At 41.4% G+C, this 16,556-nt stretch overlaps 1 protein-coding gene across 3 annotated transcripts in view; it reads right to left on the bottom strand.

Annotated features, from left to right (window-relative positions):
• tgfbr3 (transforming growth factor, beta receptor III) overlaps positions 1 to 15,990 on the bottom strand; it is a 75,546-nt gene extending 59,556 nt beyond the window's left edge. For 2 of the 3 annotated variants that reach the window (XM_084355796.1, XM_084355798.1), the window contains exons 1-2: positions 15,769 to 15,990; positions 10,423 to 10,581 (exon numbers count right to left, since the gene is read on the bottom strand). In XM_084355796.1, the coding sequence (XP_084211922.1) occupies positions 10,423 to 10,483 (61 nt within the window). In that variant the 5' untranslated portion in view covers positions 10,484 to 10,581; positions 15,769 to 15,990. Of the gene's footprint in view, positions 1 to 10,422; positions 10,582 to 15,694 lie in introns of all 3 variants that reach the window. The other variant, XM_084355797.1, reaches the window with a different exon arrangement.
• Positions 15,991 to 16,556: the final 566 nt, after the last annotated feature.

Here is a 16,556-nt window from a genome sequence, read left to right as displayed (position 1 = left end):
CAGGACATAAAACCGGGAGGTGGACTCTTGATATTTATCTTTTAGTTTAAAATACAAAAGCAGGACCCTTCCTGCGAGGTGCATTCATCAATAGAGCCTCCTCCTATCTTACTAGAGATAAACGCCTCTGTTTCCAAAGAATTCACTTTGTTGCCGTCCACACCGCGGCACCGAGCCAAGATTTGGGTACAGGAAGTGATGTCAGTCTGTGTGCCAGTTAGGGACAAATCTGATATTCCCACAAAGCCATTTCCGAAGATAAACAAACAGAACCTTCCCCTGTGTGTGTGTACACATCCTCACATGTCTAGTTCCCAGTATCCTTCAGTAAGCAGGGAAAATTGTGTTTCTCCTCCAGATACATAAGACGGTCAAAGCAGTGAAGATTACCTCACATATGTCAACACAGGCTTCATAAAGCAGAAACAATAGAGGAGATGATGCATTGTGAATACACTTGTCCAATAATGTAAAGATAGCATAAGGCCAACTTAATTATAATAAATACAAAGTAGCACAAAGGGGCCTCTTGTTTCAATATACAGTATCTCCTCCCTACCTAAGATATCCCAGTTCCCATATGAACTACAGGATTAAATGAATCCTCTGCTCTCCTTTCTTTGTTACTGCAGGGCATGATTCCCATGGACCATGAACCACGCAAGCCAGTTTAGGGAACGTAATATTCTGCCCGTTCTTGTTTTCCTAAGGGGTTTGGACTGAGGAATCACTAGCTCTGCAGTGTTGACATTAGCGCAGCCCACTCACCCCTGAACCTTCAGTCACTACTACAGGAAGTGAGTAAAGCCTTTCATAAGGGTAGTGTGAGTTCACTTCATCGGGCTGCCTATGAAAAGGATTTATCTCTGGACTTTAACACTGGAGGAATAAGAGAAGGAAGCTGGAATGGGATGAAGGGAGGAGGGCAGGGGTGAGCCTCAGCTCCATTAGGGAAGTCGTAAACTCCTCCATCAAAGTGTGAAATCTCAAGTCAGATATCCCGCAAACCCCTCCGTAACTCAATATCAACCCAAACACACTTTATTGGGAGATTCATCGATCGTAATCTTGTCAGCTGGCATATAATTGAAAAAACATCTTAAAGACAGGAGTTTCACTGGATTATATTTTATCTTTATGTCGGTGATGTGGTGCAAATACATGTATGGGTATATAGGCAAAGCTTTTTTTCAGTTCTTAAGTAGGTTAACAGGTGTTCATACAATAAATTACATCCCCGTGTGTGTAGAAACTACCTCAACAGTGAAGGCACTGAATACAAAGGAAGATAGTACCAGTGAAAATGCATCTAAGATTGTAAGTAAGTAAGTAAGATTGTTAGAGGGCACAATGAAGGACAAAAGGAAATGCTCTTTCAAATATTTATGTTCATTTATACTGTTATATACTTAATATTGTGACAATGTTTTTGGATGACTACTGGTACTTTCACAAAATATTAACACAATGACATTTTTCATAAATAATCATCAGTAAAGTGGATATAAACCAGGAAAAGATAACACTTATGCCAATTCACGATATAATTAAATAACATATTATATAAATATACAAAAAAACATATGAAAATGTTCAATCACGTTGTAATGTATATGTCATGTAAATAATTTATGTCCATCTTTTCTGGGGCTTGTTAACTGAAATGAAAAAAGTAGATTCAATTATTTTCTTTTTTGACCCAAAAACGTACTGAGGAGTTTTAAGTATTTATTCCAGCTCTGAGCAGTGCTTGCAGTCTTCCTCTCAGGCTAAATTTGTGGCCCAACAACCTCCACCTAATTTATGTTGCCTGAGGGGCAAAACCCAGGGCACTAGAGCAACATAAGGACGCAGTAATGAACATTACAGCTTCTTACAGTAATTTTAATAAAGACTTGCTGGTTTTCTTTGTTATTTGTGACAGTTAATGAAGAATCTTTGGGCTTTGGACTGGTGATTGGACAAAAAAACGACAAGCATTTAGGTTCGAGAAGTAGGCTTATATGGAAACTATTGATCTAAAACAATATCAAACTGCTGTTTGCCAAATATGCACTAATTCATATGTCTTGTGCAATGAAAGGTAGGTAAAACAAGTTTCCCTTACTGAAACTGAGCCCACTTATTATTCATCAGCCCTGACAGATGACGTGGCCACCTGTTGGTAAGCCATCACCATTACTTGAAAAAAAAAAAATACTTGACCAATTACGAGCAGCATCTGAAGCCACAGGCAAACAGAGGAGATGGAAGTGGGCACATTTCTCTCCACCTCTAAATGCAGACATAAATCAGAGGGCTTTGAAGAGATGGATGACAAGGCTCATTCCCAGAGGAACACAGGAGCCACTGTGTAAAGTGAGACAGCTGGGAGAAACCGAGCATGTGTGCATATAGGACTGAAGACTTTACTGGCTGTGCTACTACTGTATGTCTTTACTGATGGGTGCTGACATGTGCTGTCTGGACCTATAATATCAAAGAACAAAAAAGTTGTCAGCGAAGTCACGGAACAAGAACAGGCTGTTCGCGAATCGGAAATGTTGCGTTGTTAAGGCTTACTACGAACCACAAACCGTTGCAGTTTGTCAACTGGTCCATTATCTGTAAACCAAATGAGTGTAGTTAAGAGTACAAAAGTTGCAGATGTCAACAAGTTAAGGATGAAAGACATGTATTTCTTTATAATTCTTTTTAAAAGGAGAACACAGACAGAAATAGATTATCATCAAATCCTTAACCAAAACATGTGAGTGCTTGGTTGGCAATGAAAAAAAAGTGTATACTGGAGTTATTACACAGTGGTTATGTGGTTTTCAATCAGACTTGACTTTGTTGAAATACCGTAAGTGGCCTGCATCAGTCGTACCCGAGCTGAAGGGCCTTTTCTAGTTAAACGGGACAATGGAGAGAAATATCTGTCCTGCTGCTCCAAGGGCATCTCACTCATCAATCACAAAAGCCTGCAAAAGCCATGCTGTCTGACAGCAGCTTGGTAGGGGCTCTGGAGCAGCCGCTTCATCTACATTCACAAAAATTCAAACCCAGCAGGGGATGCAGGGGAGGTGTGCCCTGGAGCCTTCTGTCTTGTCCTACTTGATATCAGCCTCATTTAATTTGTGTTGGATCATCTGCCTCGCCAGAAATCCTCACTGTACAATACTTAATATCATCCACCGGCCGTGATGGAAAGTCAATATGTCAGACAAGGCTGAGGGTAAAAGGTCAGCTGAAAGCTCCAAGGACGCTTGTTGAGTTACAATCCTTAAGTCCGGAAATTCTGAAAGCCCACAGAATGTAAAGAGGTTTGGAGAGATGTTGTAGAGCTGAAACAAAACTGTAAATCCTAGTGCGCTTGCATCTGAAAGTTCAGTACGCTGCATTTCATCTACGTCAAGTCTCAACTGGACGATCTGGATCACAACCCTACTGTTTATGAATGTCAAGAAGAGCCATATTTAACCATACCTTTTCTAATCTTGTATCCAAATTGGCAAACACAGACACACCGTTGTATACAAAGGGAAACAGATAAGTCTGGACTCATAATGTTAAAAACATCCAAGGCAGACTTACCGCCAGCTATGCAACGCCATGGAGAAGTGCTCGACGCCCAACAATCTGGAAGTCTAACAGCGACGTCTCTGATTGGTGGAGCTCGCTGTATCTATGGAAATGTTTACCACATCCGGCGTAACGGCTGCCACAATCGGATTGTTACCATTATGTAATAGGAAGCAACCATGATTTCCTTTCTGCTGTGTGATTGTTCTGGAGTGATGATCACAACAAGTCACGCCATGTATTAGTGTTTGTGAGCTGAAAGTTGCTAAGGAAGTGGGAAAGGAATAATTCGCAATGGTTAGTAGGATGAGTGGTCCTTCACTCTACGAATGATTATGTACACAGTCTTGACTTTTTTTGTTTTCCACATTTTTTTGTTTTCTCTTCATCAATTGTTTTATGGTTACAATTTATCTCATAGTTGGATGACTTAGTTCTAGGCTTAAAATTCAAGTGGGCACTCAATGTTGAGCTCTTAAGAAGTAAGCAGACATCAGCTGCACCAAAACCGAGGCAAAAGACAGATTAAGGAGAACGAGATATATAATATATACATAACTCAATGGAGTTTAAGTGGTCTCTAAACCTGCACGCATTTCTGTTGTGATGAGCCCGAGCCCGACCCTCCATGCTCAAACCTGCTCAACACTCACTCGCTGTTCAAGGTTGACTTTAGAGACTTTGGAGACAGACTGCAAGTGGCTGACGTTTCCAATCCTGTCCTCATCTCTCATTAGACTCTTAATTACAATAATGGCAAGCATATCGTCGATGTCAAAGCTTTGAGTATTCGCGAGTAGTTCATGAAGCTTCAAAGCCTCAAAAAGGTTAACCGGGACAGCTCTACCAAGCAAGTTGTCTGCACTGATGTTTTTTTTTATTCTGGGCATCAATCAAATGGCAGCCCTAAAAGATGTCTTTGATCCTGTGATATTTTACAAAAACATCATCACTCAGATGTGATAATAGGGGCCTTTGAGAAGCAGCAGGTTGCCATCAACAGAAAGCAGCGAGTGAAACAATGCTGGGCCTTTGTGCCAGTGTGTGAGCCCAGTGTGAAGGAGCCACAGAGGTGAGAAAGGGCAAGGCGGACAGCGTTTTCACACCAGCTGGAAAAGGCTGCATTCCTCCGGGGTTCTTCATCTTCAGGAAAGGAAGGGCGAAAAAAAAAAAAGAAGGAAGAATGACCTGTCAAATGCCATGCTGCCTCGTGTATTGACACGCACAAAAGGGCGCTGGAGGGGCCTCTTTACTGCATAGTTAACAAACCAAAAGTATGATGAATAATAGGTTTGTTACACCAGTCGCCCGACAATAAACTAGTTATGAGTAGATGTTTGGAAAAAAAATACAAAGACAGCAGATAATATCCATGAAGTAATGTGAATGCTACAAACTGAAAACACAGTCATTTGCTACTAAATGATACTTTTATAACAGTTTTTATTGCTCTTTTGTTGTGCAGATGCTTCAAGTAATGACAGGAGTAGGCTATACTCAAGCTACCAATAACATTTTTTAAAGGAATTCCACAGCAGCTAATGATTATTTTATTCCTACAACCACCTCAACCACAACTACCATTAAGATTGATGAAATCAAATTTTAAAATGCAACTGGAAAAAGAGCGTTTCTAAGTGCGTGTGTTTGTGATCTAACCCAAACAGCTCTTATTTAGGACAAAGTAAAGGGCCTGCTGTCATTTTTTGGACAGGCACTCCTGTTTTCCAAAGGACCGTTCCAAAATTGGGACATGGTCTTTCAGCAGGACTCATCTGGTGGAAATGGAGTGGGGAAGGTGAGGCCCCTGGAGGGGTTGGTCTGATGAAAGACACCACCTGGACGCCTTTAGCTAGAATCCCATATTAGGACTGCTTTTTTGCAGACAAACAGTCATGGACTCAAGTTGGCACCTCTGCAAAATGATTAGGTAACTAAAGTTCTGATGAACTCAGACTGGTAATGACTAAAACATTTTTAAAAAAGCACCTCAACGAATGCTGCGTGATAGCACACCATCGTTTTTTCTGGCAGCCTCCAAAGGTTATCTGAAAAGAGGGACTCTTTTTTTTTTTTACGATTACTTTCTCTTTCTTCAATGAAGTCACTCTCTCTACTATTACTCTCCCCAGCTCCAGTGGCTTTTTTTCACGGGGCTGTGAAACACAATGGAAAACGCACGATCACCCCAGCTGTCTTCCATTACTGGCTTTGACCGAAATTATTTACACGCCTGCTTACTGGAACTATGGAGAGAGGGGATGAGACAGAGACAGAGGGAGAGGGGAAAGGGGCGGCGATTCGGTTTACTCCTGCAGATTTGCGCAAGCGTTCCTCTTAACGGGAGGCTTACAAGAAATGATGGACCTGGACGAAGATACGAGTACTATCTGTAAGGACGTGTCTGCTGCACTGAATTCAGCTCTTCTCTCGTTTGTGCATGAGTGAGAGAGGGAGTGACAGTGAGCAAATAAAATAAATATCCCATAATCTAATTTATACACCGCTGTTAATTAAACTGGGTAATAGTAGGGTGACCTTTATTCAATAAGCAAAAGATATAAACAGACAGTGCCAGGATGGCTGCCTCCTCCTTGACAGCGCTGTTAAGATAAAGGCCTCACCATGGGGGAGAGCAGACCTGTAATTAGACACACACGGGACTCCCGTTGCTATGTAAACATCCCGACCGCTCTCCCTAGCAGCACACTGCCTCTGTGCTGCTCGGGCTCCTCGCATGAATCACAGGGCAACATCTGGTTTAGCGCGCTGGAAGGGACTTTGTCGGTTTGGCACGCTGTACGTGTGTGGAGTGTGTCGATTTGGACCAGACGACCCACGCCTGCGCCTGCCTCTCTCCTCCCCCTGGCTACCCCACCTCTCAGATTACAGCGGTTGCACAATGCATTTTGGCAGTCCCCCTCTCTTGCTGGCCCTAAGAAAGGACTGTGGATATAAAGACGAACCTTTTGCTCAACTGTTGGGGGGAAAAAACATTACAACCACTTTTGGCCTCACAGTGACTCTGGTCTGCCAAGAGTATACAAATATGCAGACAGAGAGAAAGTTGTTTACTTTACTGTACGTATGGACTGTGACTACGAGCACGATTCAATCCCTTCTGCCAGCTATTGTTTTATTTAACAATCCCGTTGTTGGACTTTATGGTTCCACGATGGATAGCTGTAGACAGATTCACATTAATAGCTTCATCATTCATCAAGTCGCCCCATAAGTGCAATCAGTAAAGGCCCTAATAGGAGGAGAAAGTACTTCTCCAATCAACAGTGCTGGTGTGTTTTTCAGTGAGCCACCAGCCCGGCGTTGTGCCTCCAGTAAAACCAGCATCCTGCCAGGGCTGTTTCTGGCAAGTGCCTCAAATTAATATCTGGCATGTCTCCGACAAGACTCTATTTCACAGCGAAACCCAAACTCAGCCCAAATGTCCATAATATATCCTTCACAAAATAACTGTTTTGGCAAGCTAAAAAGAGGCAACCACAAAATGGTAGCAAGGATATGAAGAAGGAAAAAAAAGTTATAAACAGCAAAAGAGTGAGGCAGCAGAGCCGAGATTTGAAGTATGGACGTCAAGGTGCTCTCAGTCTGACTTTTAAGAGTTATGGGAGGCCCAGATCCTGGATTGCGTTACACTGAGAGAAGACTCATTGCAGACTAATCTAAACATTACGTAAGAGCTCTCCTGACAAGTTTAGAGGGCAGATGTGACTGTTTACACAGATGCTGTGAGATGATAGAAATAGACAGAAAAAAGAGAGAGTTGAAAGATAAGCTGAAGTGGTGGTGAATAAAAAAATATGAAGAAAAAAATTGATAAGCTTGGGAGATGGGGGTATATCTTAAACCAAAAAAATGTGTTTATTGGACTGCAATTTATATGTTCAAAATGCATCTATTTGGATAACTCGAGAGCATCTCAAGATTTGTCCATAAATCACATGAGCATGTTCGCTGCCAGTGGACTTTGGAGGAAAGGGCATTTGGTTGTCTTACTGTAAATACCTGTCCCTTGTGACACAGTACAACAATGTGTTGTGCCGTATGAGGAAGAATTTAGAGGAAAACTTCATACGTGACTTCATTGTGTTGGAGATCCTGGCATTGTGGGAGAAATTATGTTTGCTCTGCCCACAAAACACTCTGACTACACTGCTATTGTTCGACTAAAAGTCAACTCTCTAGAGTGCGGTTCAAACCTCCAGAGAACTTTTCAAATAATAGCCCATGGTGGCAATTAGACGGAAGGCATGAAAAATGCGAACCACACATTTTTTGGAGTGCTAGCGAGGTAGCGTGCCTCCTACTGGGTAATTATTCCTGTGCTACCACAGAAAAACAACACGGGATGTTGCAGATTAAAGCTGGACGGAGTTCAGGTCCAGAGCTGTATATTGTGAAACCAGTCTCTGTAAACAGGACATCTAACAATATGAAAGATGGAAGAGGAATGTACAATAGATTGTGTGTCAGATTTTTGCCAACTTGACAGAACTGTAGGCTAGGGCTGAGTGGCTTTGGTCAGTACATTGAATATTTTGGTCAAGTTACCTAACGACAAAAACCGCTGCTGAATTTTGAAGCCAATGTGGAAATTACAGCAGTAACAGTTTCTCTAATTACATCTCGTGGCCAACTCCCCAACAACTTGAAACTTACCCAACTTTTAGCTCTGGCTTGGTACTGTTCACATTTAAACCAATACTGGTAACTTTTCAGTTGTATCTGTATCTATCTTCAGTCCAAATTGTTCAGATGCAGTGTTGGCTAACACTAGTAAAAATGCTATGCTAACGTCAACCAAGACAGTGAAAAAAAAACAGTTATCCCCAACATCAACTTATCCAACTAGCTAATTAATTACCTGAAGATGTCGATGAAGTTGTCGATGCCTCATTTAAAGTTCCATCATGTATGTAGGTTTCAACTTCTTCAGCATGGCTGCAGATGTGCTAAGCTAATGTTAGCTGCGGGGGACTTGACTTTCAGGCTATTGAACATGGCAACCTCTGCAACTGTTAGATATATTTGACCTGGTGTTTCCCCAGGTTAATTGTGTTAACCTGGCCAGTTTTTCATTTTGCATTTTAAATATTGCAGCGAATGTCATCTGTATCGAGTTTTCGAAAGTGAAACCACATTGGCTATGGCTTTTGGTTACAGAGTTCAGTATGCAACCCTACTCCTAGCCTGTACGTTTATGACCACAACCAAATTTCACATTAGAAACAGACTATCACCAATTTAAATAACTGTGTCATTACATTTTGAAAAAAGTAATTTTGAACAATCATTTTCAGTTTAATGTAATATTTGTGTTGCCTGAAGTTTTTTTTGTTTTTTTTCAAAACTTAAAATTTGTGTGAGGCTGTTAAGTTAGAGCAATAATCTCTGACATATTTGTATTCTTTTGGCCGCACAAGCAGCAGGGCTCATTTTGGTCCAGACTGAAATATCTCGGCAACCATAACAGAAATGAATGGTCCCCACAGGATTTGTCCTAATGACTCTCGTCATCTCCTGACATTTTTTCTAGGACCACCAGCAGGTTGATATTTTTAGTCCGGGGTGTAAATATATTTATCCAAAGGAATATGGTACATAATCTAGCACGACAATTTTTTGATCTACTGTATAGAAGATATGTTAATATCTATAGAATTAAAGAACTGATTTTTGTAGTTTTTATACAAGAAATCATACACTTCACAATCTGCAGTTTTATACTATGAGGAAATTACACAATATGTCCACCTTTAACATCAAGCAAACTGCAACATTAGAACTGACAAATAAAAGCAAATGTTAGGATGCTATCATGCTAAACTGAAACTCCTGAATATGGTAAACAACAGCATGTTAGCATCATCATTGCGAGAATGTTAGCATTCTGATATTAGCGTTTAGCTCAAAGCATCCCTGTGCCTCAGGACAACCAAACAGACCCACTAGTGTGGCTGTAGTGTCTTGACCCCTTGTGTAGCACAGGATGTTTCCAGGGGTCTGATTGTCCTATATTAATAGTATTAATAAACAAAGGGGGAACAAAACTGGAGCTAATTTTAAAGAGGACTATCGTTAGATTTGATTATTTTATGAATAATTATTCCTATGTCGTAGTACAGTGAGTATGAAGTGAGTCATTGCCTCCTGCGGCCAGAAACAATCTCTGCGAAGTGCAGAAACAAAGAGAGCAATCTGAAGAAGATAGCTGTAGAGTGTCACAGATATAAATCTAAGCGCTGTAGGAAACCGCTTATATTTACAAGAACATATTTGAGTTTAAAAGGTCATACATTATGTGCATGTTCCTCAAAGTGAGAGGTGCAGTATTTCCTATTAATGACGTGAGGTTCAGATAGGACGGTTTGTGGCAGGAAATGACATTATCTGAAGTCTCACCTTAATTGATATGACACACTGATAGCACACATGCATTACACTCTCTCCGTCTTTTTTGTTTGCCAGTTAAACGGCTGTAAATTTCTCAGTATTTGGCAGTATCTGATTCTCATTCCAATCAATCTGACAGTTACATGTAGGCCTGCTGACTGTTTGTATTCGGGGATTGAACCTGTCAGCACTTTCTTAAACAAAAATCCCCCTTACACACAACTCTGACAAGCACTGTCTAGAAAGGCATGCTGGGAGCACGCATGGAAAATCCCATGGGTATGGGCAAAGTTGCGGTTGTCTGACAACACAACAGTGCAAGGCTTGGTGCATAGTTAATATAATCTTTTCCTAATACCAGATGGGTTTGACTTTGGCTCCTAACAATAAAAACTGAATTTGACAGCAATCACTTTCACATGTACCTCAGCAGTGCGAGAAACTTACCTGCAGATGCCAGGCAGAATATTGCCAGAAGTATTAAGGCTATGGAGGATCTTCTTGCCATTTTGTAATTTTCCTGGAGCTTCCAGTATGACGAACAGGCCTTTCTCCTGCTTTCCCTCTCGATGAAGCAGTCTACAGGAAGTCAGCGTCAGGCCTCGGCTGCAAAGTGAACAAAAGTAGAGAAAGTCAACCAGAAGAAGGACGCTGAGGCATTGAGCATGGACAAAACAGCAGGGAGCTGGCCTCTACTTAATACACCCCGTGGGAGTGATGAGATGAGACAAGAGAGGCAGCAGTTTGGAGAGCAGGGGATTAATCCTGGCGGGTTAATTGGGGGTCTTGCATGCTTCAAAGGACCGTGCTGCACACACCTTCCCGTGCCCATGGCCAGTCAGAGTGTGAGCAGTGCGGGACGGCTGACTGGCTGGCTGGGTGTGAAGCACTTTGGAAGACACCACAGGTTATTAACACAATTTAATTGAGAGCGCCGGAAAAACACTGAATGCTCCAGTGGGGTCCTCAGTAAGCAGCTTAATACCACCACGCTAATCAGCATGGCCTCGTCTGATGCTTTCACTTTGGTAATGTAAACTCAAAACACTGACCACCGTGATGGGGCAATCAACTAACATGTGATTTAATTACATAAAGTCAAAGTGACATTAAACTGTATTGTTGCTAAGAAATGCCAGTGAAATGCCAATGCCAGTGACTTTGTGTATTCCTTTCTGTATATATATTTATATATATTTGTGTGCACTGTATCCATATGGTGTTTCTTCTGGGGCCCTGAATGTGCATTTCCAATATGAATAATGTTTACATGCTTTGTAATTATCTCTCCTCACAAGGCCATACAGTAGGACAGTTTTTACCTGATGATATGGTTATGGTATATTTAGGTGGTTTACAGGTGTCTTTGTATAAATCAACTGTTTGTTTAGGATCTAGCATTTAACTAATTTCTTGTGTTTTGTTGTCACATGACCTGTCAGGTGACCCCTCCGTACAGGAGCTTGTAAGGTGTGTCTCTTCACTAGTTCCATGTCTGAATAAGGGCTTGAGCTGAAATATCACATGTGACGGCAATAAATGTTCAGTGCATTATCTAGCGTGCAGACTTCCTTTTTTTTTTTTTTTTTACTTTTTCTTCTGTTCAGCACGGAAGAAACAGCAAGTGTTTAATGTGCTTGGATGTGAGCGCTTTCTTGTTCTGTTACTGTTCTTTCATGTCAATGTTTGACATGTATGCACCACTCTGATTAAAAGTGTTTGGAGGTAATCGATTCTTGATTTGCAATTAGAAGTTATTCCAGCAGGTAATTTGTTTAAAGTTGTAATTCAATTTTCTTGGCTTGACTTCCATAAGCCTTAAAGCATAGAGGGAAAACAGATAGATCAGATCAGATAGAAAGATATGCTGTGTGCACAGTTTAAAGTCAGGTCAGAGGATTTAACATTTTCAGGAGGCAGTTTAGGGAACACGTACTTTTTGGCAAGTATTGACGTAATTTGTAAATTTACAGCCTATCATATCCAAAATATTGTTTGATTCTTGAGAACAGTTTAAACAGTATGTTTTTGGCTCTGACTAATTCTAGATAGTTACCCGGCGTGTTTGGCAGTCACAACCAAAACATTTATTTTAGAAAGATATGGTCCACGGACAAAGTTATGCAAACTTACTTCTCTGAGTGGTTTCTTTATGACAACAAAACTGTTACTGTATCAGCACAGTGAAGGTGCTGTGACAGGAATTGCACTCGTTCACGGTTTAAAGGTGGCACATGTGACTTGAACAGTGCCGCGTGGAAAAAACAGATGTGCACGTATCTGACTCGTGGTGAACCATAGAGGGTGAGGGAGGTGATGCACAGAGGCACTAAAGGTGCATCGCTCTGCTGTGCAAGCAGCTCACACAGGACAAAAGGGCCTTTCACTGTGTGGCAGCTGCAGTGGCTGAGGAGTCATTTTGGAAGATCATGACAAATATTACACTTTCAGCCACTGAAGGAGAGCCAGTGCCTTCTGTTTGATTTATGCCCCTCCTTCACCTTTATCTCCTCACTGACTCAACAGAGGTTTGTTGCAAAATGTTCTGTGAGGCCAAGACCGAATCAAAGGAAAGTGACGTTCAAGACAAAAATCAAAAGTCAAAAATATGGCTGAAGATTGAAAGACCTGCTGTTAAAAGAACTCATATTATATAGAGATCACAGTGTTCTGAAAAGATTTTATCTCAATTTTCACTGACAGTTAAAGTCAAATTTAGGGCAGCTCTTTCTCTACCTTGTTTTGGGTTAGGCTGGTCGGGGTTTTACTCCAAAGGCTCCACACCACGGTGCTGGTTTTGTTGCAGCAACAACTCAAATCACCTCATGTGACTTCTCTTCAACCCTGACCGTCTAAGCCGAGCAACTATTTCACCCGGAGAAGATCTGGAAAGCCCATCAGAACATGCAGACCCCAGACTGAACGTACTGCACATTACTGAAACCAAGCTCCATATTTGTGGTCACTTCAATGTTAAAGGCCTGGCTTATATCTGTGTCATCGCGTATGCATACGCTGGAGTAAAGCGTTGCTACGTCCTGAGGGCATACACTGTGTTCCCCTGATCACAAAGCCAGAAGTGAAGAGCGCAGCAACACTAAAGACTGAGGCACTGTCTGAGTTACCTTTACTGCATCTTGTGGTTCATGAGTAAGATGTCAAGACTTTCTAATCTGACTTCAGTTGGCTTCAAAAGTCATCTAGAGGTTCGTGTGGTCACATGACCTGGTGAGCGTTCCTAAATGAGCTCTTCTCATCTTTCAGTGTGAATGTGTACAGGCTCAGCACTGACAAACCACGAAACCTCCCACTCCTTGCATCGCAAAAGCAGAGCTCTGAATGACTGATCACCCGTCTGACTCACACGGTCACAAAGCCTGTCCTCACACTGTACACAGAAACCATGAGGCATGACATGCTACAAACATCCTGGACTCAGCTAAGAGTCCGATACCTCTGCATGATGTGCATCTTTCTAGTCTACAACTGTAGTAGTAGTCCACAACTACAACACATCATGGCATGTCAAAGCACAGGTGTCACCAGTATTGTTAAGGATGGCTTCAAGTCAAAATGTCTGCTGTGAAAATGGTCTATTGTCAGTTGCAGCTAATTTATGTTGCTTTTAAGTATCAATATTGATGCCACATGCCTTGAATTAGAGCTAAAATGATTAGTTGATTAATAGGCGGTCAGAAAATTTAAATCATTTAAATATTTCAGGGTTGTTGTTTCTTTTCATTCAGTAAAATTGACCAAAATTTGCTTCTTCCAGCTTCTGAAATGCGAAGATTTGCTGCTTGTCTCTGTTATGTAGCATTTTACCTTGACTATCTTCAGATCAAGGACTGATGTTGGGACAAAATAAGCAGTTTGGAGATTTCATCTTGAGTTTAAAGGGCATTTTTTAATTGTTTTTTGACCAGCAGACTAATTTATAGACTATATATGATGCTCAATTCCTAGATTTAGGGCTACAACTACTGCATAATTAATCAAGTGCCAAAAACAAAAACAAAAAATTTATATTTTTAGTCATTTTTTGGCAAAAATTGTAACTTTTGTTTATTCCAGCTTCTCAAATTTCCAGCTTTTCTGTCTTTTATGTATCATTTTAACTTGAATATCTTTGGAATATCAACTCAGGCTCTGAGGAACCATGATGGGCATGATGGGCAAAGGTTAATCATTTAATCAATCAAGAAATAACCAGCAGACTCATTTATATGTGCATGATTGTTATTTGCAGCTTATGTATGTGACCTTTTTGTATCAATACTGATATGCAATTTCTTAAATTAGAGCTAAAATAGACACTTAATTAATTAATTGGCCAACATGTGCTTGTTCCAGCTTATAAAATGTGAGTATTTGCTGCTTTTATCTTTGTTTCATTGAATATCTTTGGCTACGGGACTGTAAATGGGCCAAAATAAGGAATCTGAATACGTCACCTTGGGCTCTGAGAAAGTATGATGGGCACTTTAAGTTAATCAGGAATCATTCAGTTATTCAAATAAATAGCATATAATAATCATAAATAGTACTTCTATAACAAAAACAATTAATTGGCTGAGTAGGATTCAAATGTTTCTGCATAAATATCCCTGAACTGACCATCAGATCAGATAACAACTCAATAAACATGCATTAACAATATCAGGTCTGTGTCACAGCAGATATCAGATAGTTAACACAGTTAAGAAGTGCTGGTTAATTGAATTCATAAATTAGAGCTCAAACAGACAGTTTTGGCAGATTTTTTTTAAGCAAAAATGACCAACATTTACTTGTTTCAGCATCTAAAATGTGAGTATTTGCTGCTTTTATGTTTGTTTGATTGAATATCTTTGGATACAGGAATGTTGATGGGCCAAAATAAGGAATCTGAGAAAGTATGATGAGCTTTTTTCACTTTAAGTCAATCAAGAATCGTTCAGTTACGCAAGGAAATAACCAGCAGGCTGATTTACAAGTGTATAATAATCATTAGCTGTTGTTCTATATCAAAAAACAATTAATTGGCTGAGTAGGATTCAAATGTTTCTGCATAAATATCCCTGAACTGGCCATCAGATCAGATAACAACTCAATAAACGTGCATCAACAAAGTCAGGTCTGTGTCACAGCAGATATCAGCTAGTTAAAGTGCTCATATCATCTACACTCTGGTGTGTCTCCTCTCCAGGGTCCAAAACAATCACAAAACATGATCCTCTATGGCTGCAACGCTGACTGACATTTGTGGTCATAAACACACAGTAGCAAACCCACCACTTGATTGCAGGTTATTTCCACTGCCGTGCAAATAAACCCAAAACACTGGCTGCCATCAGAACCGCACGGCTCCTCATGTCAGTCACGTCTCATCCCGCAGGAGCTGCCCGGACAGCCAGCGGGCTCAGCGCACCGTCATGCTGCTCTCTGTCTGTAAAACCTCTGCGAGCACCGGATACACGCTCTGTTTACCTGTGTTTCGTGTTTATTTCACGTGTTTTCTGATTAAAAAAAAACGAGACGACAACAGGAGAAACCGTTGGACATCAACACGACTAACTTTTTCTAAGCTAACAGCCAGAGGAAGCAGGAAAGCTGCATGTCAGCGGAGTCAAGACACAGATGTTCAGCTTGGATTTATGGGCGGTTCAGACGGCTGGAAAAGTACATTTTTAACAGTATTCACAGACGTCGTGTGCAAAGACAGTGTTTATTTTCTGACCTGAACTTTTGCTCTTCTAGAAACTAAGCTAAAGCTGTGCGCAGGGGGTTAGTTTAGCCGTTGAGCGGACGTACCAGGCGAGAGTCTCCAGAAAATGTCCCAGCAAACTTGGGCTGAAGTTTGAAGTCGCTCCGGTGGATGCGGATATCAGAGCGGTTCTCCTCTCGGCCGGACACTCACACCATCCCGCGGTTTAGAGAAAACAGCTCGCTGAGGTGACACTGTGTGGATAAACACGGCTCCTGTCGCTCAAACTTTGAGACGGTTTACTAAATACTATCTATCTGCCGTTAACTGCGGGCTTCATCTGAGGGGGGGGGCGGGGCCTAGAGGGAGGAGGCTGCTGAGCTGTGCGCGAGATGGGCTGCTGCTTCCCAAAGCGGGGTGCACGGGCTCCTCGGGGGTCCCTGCGAGAGGGCTCTGCAGGCCCCCCTCCAGTCACTTGATCCTGCTTATCACACTTTTAGTTGAGAAATGCATGACTGTGAGTCTTCGCAATCAGTCCCCGTGTACAGCTCAGGTACCGTTTTCTATACAAAACTTATGCTATAGGGCTCCTATAGGTCACTGTTATCACATGAGGGCCCACACAGTGATCTGTATCTGTATGGGGGCTCTTGATGCCAGATTTTAGGGGGAATGTCTGGCAAAGCAAGACTCTTGTCACCGATCATTGCACATTGTTACTGGATGTGCCTCAGCTGAGCACTGAAGCATTTGTTGCTGCAGAAAAGAGGAAATAAAACAGATGTAGGGTGGTAAATCAACAAATACTGCATTTACGTTTATGTTCACTTGAGTATTTACTATAGGCATAAGATAGCTGGCCAACACTGCTATACATTGATGAAGGCTCTCAGTC

This window comes from Pagrus pagrus (assembly GCF_965226575.1).
Source record: "Pagrus pagrus genome assembly, chromosome: 6".
NCBI classification, from domain to species: domain Eukaryota; kingdom Metazoa; phylum Chordata; class Actinopteri; order Spariformes; family Sparidae; genus Pagrus; species Pagrus pagrus.
Note: the sequence above shows the minus strand (reverse complement) of the source record. Positions and strands in the feature narration are given on the sequence as shown.